At 39.4% G+C, this 12,908-nt stretch overlaps 1 protein-coding gene across 1 annotated transcript in view; it reads left to right on the plus strand.

Moving 5' to 3' along the window:
- The first annotated feature begins 286 nt into the window (after nucleotides 1-286).
- Nucleotides 287-12,908, plus strand: part of LOC145799703 (uncharacterized) — a 30,875-nt gene continuing 18,253 nt past the window's right edge. The window contains exons 1-4 of the mRNA XM_082889331.1: nucleotides 287-424; nucleotides 4,506-4,591; nucleotides 4,680-4,739; nucleotides 4,853-4,979. Coding sequence (XP_082745457.1) covers nucleotides 287-424; nucleotides 4,506-4,591; nucleotides 4,680-4,739; nucleotides 4,853-4,979 — 411 coding nt within the window. The remainder of the gene's footprint in view (nucleotides 425-4,505; nucleotides 4,592-4,679; nucleotides 4,740-4,852; nucleotides 4,980-12,908) is intronic.

A 12,908-nucleotide genomic window follows, 5' to 3' on the forward strand; every position in this document is an offset into this window, starting at 1 on the left:
TACCGAGAGCGGGATACAAACAACTCGATCGGCCACACTGGGACTGGGGCAAGAGAAGTGAAGTATGAGTAAACCCACAGTTGCAAAAGGAAAACAGGTTGAGGAACCAAGTGAACAAATGAAACAGATATAAACGGGAAATGCAAAGCAAAACAGAAAAGGAAGTGTAATGTATACCTCTCAAGCTCTCTAATAACCACTAAGTGAATCCACATTTTGGTAGGATACGGGACTCATGTAGCAATATAGGGTAGCCAGGCTAGCGCTACCCGAGTCATACTCTACCATGGAGATACATGAGGAAACTGTGATTGTACTGAGCAATCTCTCCTGGAGTAGTTGGCTGGAGGCTGGAGAAGTGGTCCAAGAATCAATTGTAGCGTACCATCCCATGGCTGACAGTGTCCGGGATCGCCCTAAGAAGGTGAAGCTGTGCGGTTCTCCACTGAACCATGTCATGATCGAATGGGATCGAGTCGCCAACCCCTACCCGCAAGCCTGTGAGCATCGAAAAGTTGTATGGGGTCAGAGTCAACTCCCCGATAGATGAGAAGTGGAAAGAGTCGGTGGTGTCCCACCATCTCTCCACTAAGGCCCCGTATAGCAGTGGTTCGGCCCTCATCTGTATGAGTCCTAAGCCAAATGGCCCGAAGGCGGCAGTGTCAACTAGTGTGCAGACCTTTGGGCGGAGCCTCTCGTACCAATACCGGGGGACCAAAAACAATCACGTAGCCATCTATCCTCCTGGCTATCACCTGTGGCGTGGGAATGTTGTCAGTATTTGCATTAAAGGACAATAAAGGATTTGTTTAGGATATTCCAAATGTGTTCAAAACAAAGGAAAAGATTGCTTACCATGGAGGCATTAGCAGATAAGTGTTCCGAGGGCTCTCGCAGTAGAACATCCTCGTCAATCCCTAGGATGAGGCCCTTAAATATCAGAATATCACCAGGGGTTAAGGCATGTGTGTGTGGCTGGTAAGTGGCCACATCAAAAGGTGTATCGGCAAGAGAAAGCAACTCAAGCTCAGGTACGAGAGGGAGAACATTCTCAGCCTTTATGCCCTCACCAAGGATGGCTCCAATACCTGCGGCAGGGTCTGGAATGGGAACCTCGTCACTAGCCATAGAGGGAAAATAAGGAAAAATGAAGAAAAGTAGGTGGGTGAGTGAGATTGGGTGAAACACCCCAAGTAGAAACCCTAGGAGAGAGAAAACAAGGAGAGATTAGGAAAATCAAGAGAGAGTGGGTAAAACCCGAGGAAACACACGAGAAATCAAAAAAAAACCAAGAGAAATCTCAAAACTTCACCAAAACCAATTCTAATCGGTTCAAAATGTAGAGGAGCGAAAGGGTTTTCACGGAAAAAATCGCAAGGGTTGTTGGGTATCATGAATAGAAGGAAAATCTAGCAAGAGGAGGAACCTAGGAAGAGTGTTTTCGGCATTGCGTGTATGCAAAATAGGGGTTGGACTGTGTTTTAAAAGGGCCACGGTTTGTATGTTTACCGAACTTCCCTCTGTCGCCATAGCGACCAGGCCGGCTTTATTGAGACTCGACCGTGCTTAATTTAGGCCCGACCGGCCCCAAGTGTAATACAAGTTGTATGTTTTGTTTATTCCAATACTGGGTAGTCTTATCCCAACTCTGGGTGGCCCCCAATTCAAAAAATAAAAGAAGAGTTTAAAAGAAGAGAAGAAAAAAGAAAAAGAAAAGAAAAGAAAAAAAAAGAGAGGAAAAGAAAAAAGAAAAAAATAAAGAGAAGAAAAATAATAAAAGAGGAAAGGAGAGAAAAAACGGAGAGGAAAAAAGACTAAGAATAAAAGAGGAGAATAAAAGAAGAAAGGAGTTTTGTTTTTCTTTTTTTTGATTGTTTTGTGTTTTGTTTATTTCGTAATTGTTCCAGAAATTGCATTCAGTTCTTTATATCATTTTCTGAGGTATGCCGATTCCAAATTAGACCCATTTTCAAGAGAAAATTGGCAGGTTTGCTTCCATATTATTAATTCGAGCATCGTTCTGATTTGTGCGTCATTTTGGCTTATCTAACTTGTGATCCACTCTCCATACCTTGAATTGGGTTATCTTCGTAAGCTTCTTTTTTCTGAGGCATTGTTAGAAACAAGTTCCCCGGATGGGATAATCTCGTTGTATCGAGTTCTAAAAACTCGTTTGCCCTTTTGCTAATTCAAGGGTTTTTGAACCTCACACCATCTTTTCTCTTTTCACAGGAGACACGCTAGGAGTTGTTTTACTTGGTTAAAAACATTAGGTGCGCCTGGTGTTCACACCATCTTTCCTCCTTTCATGTGAGACGTGTTAGGAGTTGTTTTACTTGGTTAAAAACATCAGGTGCGCCTGGTGTTCACACCATCTTTCCATCTTTCACGTAAGATGCATTAGGAGTTGTTTTACTCGGTTAAAAACATTATGTGTGCCTGTGTTCACACTATCTTTCTTCCTTTCGCGTGAGACACGTTAGGAGTTATTTTACTTGGTTAAAAATATCAGGTGCATCTGGTGTTCACACCATCTTTCCTCCTTTCGCGTGAGACGCATTAGGAGTTGTTTTACTTGATTAAAAACATTAGGTGCACCTGGTGTTCACACTATCTTTCCTCCTTTCGCATGAGACGCATTAGGAGTTACTCGGTTAAAAACATCAGGTGCACCTGGTGTTCACACCATCTTGCCTCCTTCTGTGTGAGTTGCGTTAGGAGTTGTTTTACTCAGTTAAAAACATCAAATGCGTCTGGTGTTCACACCATCTTTCCTCCGTTCGCGTGAGACGCGTTAGTTAGTTGTTTTACTCAATTAAAAACATCAGGTGCTCTTGGTGTTCACACTACCTTTATCTTCTTTCGCATGAGACGCATTAGGTTGTTGATTTCTCTTAGTTAAAATTTTCTCTTTCTCTTCGTATGCAATACGGAGAGACGTGTGTCGATTGCACCGTCTTGTTAATTGCTTACTCCTTTCTGTATGAGGTGCAGCTAGATTTGTTTTGGTCCTTTTCATTCTTGCTGTTATCTTGCGTATTCTATTGTTTTACATGATCATGAGTTTTCAAAAGTAGCCGGCTTCGTGTAGCGCATAAGTCCAACTTTCAAAGTTCTTTCTGTATATCATTATACAGGTTTGATTCCTTACAAAGAGATACGTAAGCAACCCTCTACTACAACAAAACTAACTATTTACGGCTTTAAGTGTACGGCATACATCAAATGCATGTCGTAATTAGTACATTCTACGGCATTTTTTTTTGGCAAGCCGTTAATGTTTTTTCAATAATGACATACATATGATGTAAGTCATTAATTCATATATTTATGGCATACAAAAATATGCCGTAAAAAATGTATATTTTCATAACTTAAAAAATATGTCGTAAAATATTTGCACTGAAGACGACATACATTTCATGTTGTAAAATATTATAACTTTACATGACATGCATTAACATGTGGTGAAAACTTCTAAAAAAAAAAAAAAATTCAATTAGATTTTTTTATGGCATGCAAAAGCATGCCGTAAAAAATGCATATTTTCACGGCATACAAAAATATGTCGTAACATATTTGCACTTAAGATGACATACATTTAATGTTGTGAAATATTATAACTTTATACGACATTCATTAGCATGTCGTGAAAACTTGTATTAAAAAAAATTTCAATCCAATTAATTTTTTTTTTGTTTGATTTTAAAAAGCTAATAATTTCCAACCAAGCTTCTCACCTTAAATTTTTCTAATTGAGGACAACGTAAAAAATAATTTATAAATTATTTTATAATTTAGTGTCTTTTGATAATTTATATATTTTTTGCTTTTTAGATGTGCCTAATTTGGATACAACTAAAAAGTAAAATATTTATAAAAAAATATAATATATATCAAATGTATTAAATTTTATATTTTTTTGAATTTAGTGATTTTTTTAGAAAAGTAAAAAAATATATTCCTTCTAAATATATGTGAATTATTTGAATTTAAAAAATAAAAAAATATTTTGAAATATTTCAAAACTTACAATAACAAAAACAAAAAACTGAAAAACATATTATTTTAAGACCCTGCTCACCACTCTCCCTCTCATTCTTTCTATACATGTTTTTGTTTCAAACCTCTCATTCTCTCTCTCTCTCTCTCTCTCTCTCTGCGTGCGAGCTCTTGAGCTCTCTTCGTTCTAGTCTGTTTGAGGTATGTTCTTCGAGCATTGCCTTGATCAATCGCGCGACTTCGCATGGCCTCACAATGTGTGTCATTCACTTTATCTCCCAATCGATCAATTTCTCTGTCTCTCGATTATTTTTTCCCAAAAGCTTCGAATTCATCATTTTATTTGAAATGAGGGTTCAGTGAGAGCCATGGAAATGTAGACTACGAAGCCAAATGAATTCTCAATCAGTTGATCTCAAACCCTAACTGATCTCTACATACTCCTCTGTATCGAACGATTCGACCTCTCTGCAATCTCCTCTCTGATCGCGAACTTGAACTAGTTAAAGCAATTCATCGATGATTGCAAGTCCAATCCCTCAATCCTCTCCGATCTTTCTCTCTCCTTCTTCCGAGACTACCTTGAAAGGTATGATATAATTCACTTTCATGTAGCTTGATTCAGAATTTTGATATATTTGTAACATGTATTATCTTATTAATGCCAAATTTTGCAGATGGGAGACTCTTCTATCGAGGTCATGGAAGAAAACCATGATGCTTCGCAGGAGGCTAAGGTGGAAGCAATTTCTGAAAGCATTCTAATTTCATTACATGTACATACACAAATGTGTACCTATTGTAAACACATGTTTTCATAATCTGATTTTGATGGTTTTGGGTTGATTAGGGAAACTGGAGAAAGCAATAGAGCAGCTCACAGACTATTTTGCTCAATCCAACCTCAGCATTTATGTATTCAGGTTCTCTCATTGCGATCACTTCAGCCGAAGTTTTCTTTGAAGAACATTATCAGGGTACCTTCTCTCTCTCTAGCTCTTATTTTTTGATTCTTACTTGTTGATTTTCGCTTGCATTTCGAGATTCCTATGATTTTTTGGTGGTTTAGTGGAGTGAATTGATGTTGAATTTGATATTCCTTGCTGAGATTCCTATGATTTTTCAATTCAATTTTTAATTTGTTGTTAAATTGTTTAATTTGTTATGGTGAGCCTTATTGTGTTGATGTGTACATTCTTTATCCTTTTTAGTTATTTAATTCTATGTATTTACACTTACTTTTCTTTTGATGCAGTGATGCACAAGAAAAAGTAGCATTACTTCTGATATCATTGTCAGTATTAAGTGGATGACCATTATTCTCTCTCTCTCTCTCTCTCTCTCTCTCTCTCTCTCTCTCTCTCTCTTTGTTTTTCTTTGATCTTCAAATGTGTAGGTAACAAAAGATCAAAATTCAAGTAGTTTCAAAATTAATTTTCAAACGGATCTTCTTTGGGAGGGTTTTTTCTTTTTTCTTCCTGATGTGCTAATAGGGCTCTCCTTTTTGCTTTGTTCTCTGGCTGCTTGTGAGCTTTGTTGCCTTTGTTCCCAAAAAACATTATCATCGAAATCATGTTTTATGAAAAAATCTGGGTTTGAAAAATAAGTTTAAAAATTTGCTCGACTTTAGGAATTTATTTTAAAATAACTTGTATTTTAAAATAACACCTTCATTCCTTCCTCTCTTTCCATTTGGAAGTTGATTGAATGAATCTTATTTTGGCATTGTTTCTTGTTGTTGCATACTATGGATAAATTCAATGTTTGGCACTTGCAGAGTGTATAATTTCATGTTCTTGTTGCATACTATTGATTCATAGAGAATTTTTCTATTCTGGGTTTTGATGAAATTAATCCACTTTTTTTGTGTTTTGAATTGGACTAATTTTTGGTTGAATCCGTTGTCGTTTTTGTTAAAAAAATTAGTGGCTTTAGTGTTATGTTATGGCTTTGCGTCATCAAGCTGCCCCATAATTCACGTGCCCTCTTCTCAACAGAATTCAATACTACTGAAAATTCTTTGCCAAGCCATCACTTTCTCCTAGTATTTGATTTTATTATTATTATTATTATTATTATTATTATTATTATTATTATTATTATTATTTTCTGTAGAATGAAAATTTTAAGAGGAGTGGATAAGGATGTGGCTTTTCATTAAGATTTTTTTATTTTTTTAATTATTATTGTTTTTTGGAGGCTGAGAGATGGGTGGCTTGTGGTGGTGGTTTTGTGTGTTGGTGTTGGTGGGTGTGAATGGGTACCCAAAGGAGGATCTGGTGGTAGGTTTGCTTGGACAACCAAAGGTTGGGTTCAGGCAGTATGCAGGGTATGCTGGTGTGGATGTCAAGGCTGGAAGGAGTTTGTTTTACTACTTTGTTAAAGCAGATGAGGAGGACTCTCTCTCTCTCTCACTCACTCTCACGCTCACCAGCCTCATCATGATCGTCATAAGCTTAAGCCCCTCACTCTCTGGTTCAATGGAGGTAGGCTTTTCTTTCCACTTTAATTTCTTCCTTATTTAGCCCAATCAATGTAATGTTCATGTTCCCTAAGTGGGTTCTTCTGACTTGAATTTATAGGGGGACTGTTTTGTCTAGTTTTAGCGCCTGTTATTGTGGTTAACTTATGGGTCTTGCCTTGATCCTCTCCTTTTGCTTTCTATCTTGAATATTCAATTACTCTTCTTTTGCTAATTTTCTCAAGAATTGTTGAACTGTTGCTTTTTTAGACTCCTGTGATGACTATAGTACTGGCCAAATTGTACCTATCTATAATTATTGAACTGTTGAACTGTTGCTTTAATTTCTGTTATGCTTTAATTCTACCTACCTACCTATAAACATTTCTGTTATGCTTTAATTCTACGTACCTACCTATCATTTGGTGGATAGTTCACTGAACTTTAATTGTTTGCTGGTACTACTACCTAGCTGTATAGCTGCTCTTAGTGGCTTGTGGATGGATTGTCTTGTGCTTATCATTAGGAAATGTGTCTTAGAATTTCTCGTAATGTTTTAATTTTTAATGTCTAACAAGCTTTATGTAAGATGTAGAAGAATCAGAATTGTAAGTGTAGAATTTTCTTCTCTCTCTCTCTCTCTCTCTCTCTAAATTATCATCAAAGTTGTAGAATTCTCACTGATCTTTAAAAAAAAAAAATTGTAGAGTTGTCGTTAGTTAATGTAGGAACTTTAGTTTATGAGCAAGGTTTTGTTCCTACATTGATAATAAGTGAGAGCAATTACGAAATATTTTCAGAAAACTATCAAGCATATGATTTGGTGTTTTATAATTAGGCTTATTACATGTCAGTGAAGTCAGGAAAAAAAAGTACAAATTCATGGAAAAGTTTACAAATTTAATTATTAACATGTATAAAGTTTTTCATTGATTTGATATTTTTGTTGAAAAGTTACGCTGTTGTGCTATTTTCCCTTTATAATTTGTCTAAGACACATCCTACCCACCTGTGCACCCTGTGTACACATAAGTGGGCATGGATGACTAATGGCTTGTGTAGGGAAGGAGATTAATATTACATGCAAGGGAAGGAAACACATTGTAGACGCCCCATTTTTGACCATCCTCAAGACTTGGATGTTCATACAGGTATATCCAGTGACAAGTTTGATTGCTTGTCGAGTACTCGAATTTCGCAGCAGAACGTCACAGGTTTGAACTTTCCAATCCTTGTATTCTTTTCTGCCCCATTTTTGGACCATGCTTTGGTCCCTCTAGCATGCTTCTCTTGGTGCACTGCCGGCTATGAGATGGGACTGCCGGCCACGCACTTTGGCCTGCCGGCCATTGAGGAGGCCTGTCGGCCATCAATAAGCCACTGCCCGCCATCACTGATGGCTGGCCGGCCACTAGTGCATCAGTAGATATTTTTACATATTTTGAGCCAGCTGGTGAACACTAGTGCTCCCATCTATACACATGTATGGAAGGATGAAGGCAAGCTTTGGCTTGCATTTTCTATAAAAAGGGAGGTCTCTCCCCCATTTGAGGGGTTAGAAATTTTTGTGAGCAAAAATTCAGTCTCTCTCTCTCTAGAATTCTCTCTCTCTCTCTCTCTCTCTCTATATTGTGCTTGAAAGTAAGTTTTCCCCACATCTTTGCACTAAGACCCTTGATCAAACTTGCTCATCTTTGTGTTGAGATTCTTGGAGGCCTTGTTTGAGGTCTTGAGCTTGGTTTTAGCTCAGAATACTTGTTGTTTGCTGTTGGCCTTCAAGGGTAAAGCCTTATCCCTTTTTAAGCTTGTTTTGTTTACTTGTTTGGCCACCTTTGCATACTGTTTTTCGCCTAACTTTCAACTACAAAAACCTCTATTTTTAAGGTCTCAAAATAGTGGTATAAGGTCTTTTTGGAGTTGGGGGTGGTCCACACTCTTTTGTGGCTTATTTGCTAAGAATTGTGCTACCACTTAAAGCTTTTCAAACAACTTCTTTTTGGCCTTTTAACCACTGAAATCCAAGGGATTTGCAGTTGCAAAAACTTGGTTTTGAGGTCCAAAATAGGAGGGTGTGACCTCTCCTCCTTGTGTTTTGTTTGCATGTGTTGATGGCCTAAGATATGAGCATGCTTTTCTACCTTTTTGTAGCTTAGTTCAAGCATGTTTTAGGCTTTATTTTGACCTGCTTTAAGTTTGTTTTTGGCTGGTTGGATCACTTCTTGCTTGTTTCTTGCACTTGTAGTGCAATCATGCTTACTAGCCTAGCATACTTGATGATTTAACCTATCATCCTAGCTTGTGTTAGCTTAACTCCAACACATTTTTGCCAATGTTTTAGCATGTTCTAGCTCTGTTTTGGGTGGTCTTGGTTATATGCTTCATGTTTTGTATGGTTGTAGTGTAAAAGGCCTTGACTAGCTTTGTGTTCTAAGGCCTCTAACATGCTTAGCTTGAGTTGATTGCATGCCATAGCATCATTTCGCATGTAATTTTAGTGCATATATCACTGTTACATTCTCACATATTCCACTCTTCCATGGCTTTTGGGAGTTGTGCTTTGTGCCTCATTTGTGAACCAACATGCGAGCATGTTTTCTTGCCTTTTGTGCTTCATTCTCAGCATGTTTTAGCCACTGATTTGGCATGTTGTAGCTCTGTCTAGGGCTAGTTTGATCATTAAGCTTGTTATTGCATGCTTCTAGTGTAGTGTTCTTCACTAGTTTTGATGCTTTTGGTTTTGAACATGTTGTGCATGTGTTTCTTGCATGTTTTAGCATTCTTTTTCATGCCATCTCAGCACTGAAATTTTGCAACCTCTCTCATTTCTTCACTTTTAATTTGCTTTGAGGGTTGGTTGGCTTTAGGGTAGTGTTTAAGCTTGAGGTAGGGTTTATGCTTAATGGCTTTAACTCTCTTTTGAGGGTTCCTCCTAGCCAAAGGCATGAGCTCCCTCATGTCTTAAACCATCCTTTGGTTAACCCCTCTCTTTGTATGGCAGAACCCTGTGGGATGCAGCAGCCACTTGGTACGTCGAGTTGGAGGATACATTAAAGCAAAACTGAGAAAAGTTGGTTGAGGCCTTTGGCGATCAGTATTCTTGTAATACCCAGGTTGAAATGACCATTCAAGAGCTTGAAGCAACCCACCAGAATCCTACAGAGCCTTTTGTGGAATTTGTTGCAAGGTGGAGAGCAAAGGCAGCACAGATGACGGATCGCCTTCTGAGAGGGATCAAGTGCGGATAGTGGTGTAGAACCTTGAGCATGATATATTACAAAAGTTAATAGTGGCTCCACTATTCACTTTTAAAAGTTTGTATGAATTGGGGGTCCAGATCGAGAGTGCGTTTAATAGAGGGATTATTCTCAAAACAAGTAAACTAGTAAGGAAGGTTTTTGCTGGGAGTGCCAATGCTGGTGGTAGCAATGTTCCCAAACCCACTAAAAGCAATACAGTCACCACAGCTGACCCTTTTGCCAATGCCAACCCACAAACAACCAGCCTAGCCCAAGCTTAAGGCAGAACTTTCATCCCCCTCTATATGAGCCTAACCAGTGTACTAAAAGTCCTGATGGAGAGAGGGTATCTCAAACCCCTTGATCGTCAACCTCTACCTGACCCACTCCCTGCCAGACATAACCCCACCAAATACTGTGTGTATCATCAGCAGCACGGTTATGGCACCGATCGTTGCTACCGTCTTCGTCATGAGGTCCAGAATCTCATCGACAACCAGACGATAGCTCCACATCCAGACCCCAATGACCAAAAATATCCTGCCTACCTCAATCTGATCCATACACTGTCACCCACCTATAATCCTAGTGTATACACCCCGAGCCATATACCCAAGCCTGAGGTGTTTATCCTAGACAGTATGGACTAGTGTATGATGAATGCGCTCGAACCCCAATCATCTCAAACCCATGAACCTACTACTTCTGAGCTAGTGAGCATGATTGAAGATTTTCAGAGAATAGTGGCAGATTTAGCCTTTGGGGTTTTGGCCCCATCATCAACCACATCACATACCAGGGATTTCAAGTCAAAAGGCTCCCCAACCTTGGGACGGGCTGCATTGGAAGAAGGCCAATCTCTTAGCAAAGTGGAGGCCAGTGATTAGAACAAGGCAGGGGCAGACATTGGTCCCTATAAACATCTTCAGTGGGCTGTTGAGGCTTTGAAGGCTGAAGGACTGAACAAACAGCTAGTGCACGCAGTTGTTGCAAAGACTGTGGATGACACTTTTGCCAGTCAAGATGAGAGCACTCTGAATCAAGGAGTAAGCCAGGAAAAGGGATGTCCTACCCGAAACGCCCCTTTCAGCTCCAATCCTACACTCGGAAGAGATCATCAAACCCAGTCAGCACCTGCCAACCCCTTTGCTGGTACATCCAACACAACCTCACAAACCTTGAAGTGTCCACCCCGAGGCGAGAGGGTCTTTAATCCCCTTTACATGACTTTATCCAAAGCTCTCCAAATCCTCGTTGGGTAAGGCCACCTCAAACCCCTTGAGCCTCGGCCTCTCTCGGATCCTTTTCCAGCCAAGCATGATGTGGCCAAGTACTGTGCCTTCCATTAACAAGTTGGCCATGACACTGACAGTTGCTTTTGTCTTCGCCATGAAGTACAAGATCTGATTGACAACGAGGTCATCGTTGCACCAGGCTCTCACTGGATCAGTGAACTTGAGGGATAACGTGATTATGTGATCGGGGGATGAACCACCTGCTGATGGCGCTCATTTTATTCCAGATGTGGAGATGGCACATATTGTTTTGAGCAATTTGCGAATGCTGTTTATTTTACTTTCTGACTTGGGTGTTGGGTCAGTCTTGTTGTATTGTATTGAGTCAGTCTTTTTGTACTGAGTCAGTTGAGTCTGTCTTGTTGTATCGAGTCAGTCCTGCTGTGTTAGAGTCGGGTGATTGCGGGGGTGTTACCTTGGGCATCACTTGCTTGTTTTGTGTTTCTCTTTTACACTCCTTTCTTTTCAGTCTGTTTTAGCCATGGAGCCAGTTGTGCTGGAAGATCTGAATGAAACAGCAGTGCTTTTCACCTACTATTCTGTGCCTTGAAATCATTACATTGACCTAAGTTTTTCAAAACTTTTCTAACACTGTGTGAAACCAAAGAGTGAGGAATTCCTCGGGATTTGCAAAAATTTGATCAATTGAGACAAAGAGAGGCATGCTAAGCCGTTAATGAATGAGATCATGTTTGTTAATGTGAGTACTGAGAAGGATCCTGGCTTGATCCAGATTGGTTCTACATTGCCTTCAGCGCGAGCGGCTAGTCGCTTTCTTAAAAGATTTCAAAAAATATTTTGCGTGGTTCTACGAAGACATGCATGGAATTGATCTTGAGATTGTGCAGCATAGGATCACTCTCGGCCTCGAGACTCGCCCCCTTTTGCTTTTAAACCTTGAACTTGGATTCAGAATGTTCAACAATTAATCACAACATAAGGCTTGTATAGCTGGATTAGAAGCAACCCTTGGACTAGAGGCAAGAATGTCAGATCAAGAAGGTTAGATGTCATCAAAGGAAGCTTGTAAAGCAAGATCAGAAGCATCCCTTGAACTAGGGGCAAAAAATGTCAGATGTGCTCAAAGATTCAAAAGATGAGTCATTGCACAAACCAATGAAGACTGACAAGAAATCCAAATCCGAGAAATGGAGAGAATAAAGTTTATTGCTGAAGGACCATCGAGTTCCTGTCTACAACACTAGGGGCAAATTCAGACCCGATTGGATGGGCTCCTACAGCGACAGCGAACATCAGCCATTCTCTTGGATTCAGATGGCTTCGAGATCTCAAACCGATCAACATGGACAAGTTACACTTTTTTATCCTTGAGAGGCTCGCTGGGTCGAAAACCCAGAAGGACGACCCAGGCAAAAGTTAGAGCAAGGAAAAAAAAAGAGAAAAGAAAAGAACAAAAATGAAAAAAGAAAAAAAGAAGAAAAAGAAAAAAAAAGAAAAGAATAAAAAGAAATGAAAAGAAAAGAAAAACAGAGCTCGCAAGGTTAAAAACCCAGAAGGGCGGCCTTGGCAAAAGTTAGAGCACAAAAGGAGGGTGTCAACACCCGAGTGCACCCTAACCCGGAACTACGTCAAGTCTGATTCCCATGTTTAGGATATGTAGGCAACTTCATCTTGAAGTTCGGCCCCAATCATTTTCAGCCTCTTGGCTCATCCATGTTGATTGGTTTATCCTTATTCAACTCAGCTATCTTATCCATGTGCAAATTGGCTTGTCTTCGTTTAAAGTCGGTTGTCCTATTCCGTTGGAAGATTCAGCTGCAAGGCAATTTAAATTCAGATCTGAGGTTGTGCATCTCAAGAGTAAATTCTATGTTGGTCGAGCAATGGCCATTTGCAGAAACAGCTTTCAGGATTTTTAATGAGGTTGATTAATTCTCTTGAAAATTATTCCAT

This window comes from Camellia sinensis, chromosome 9, assembly GCF_055761805.1.
Source record: "Camellia sinensis isolate YWXY chromosome 9, ASM5576180v1, whole genome shotgun sequence".
In the NCBI taxonomy this organism is placed as follows: domain Eukaryota; kingdom Viridiplantae; phylum Streptophyta; class Magnoliopsida; order Ericales; family Theaceae; genus Camellia; species Camellia sinensis.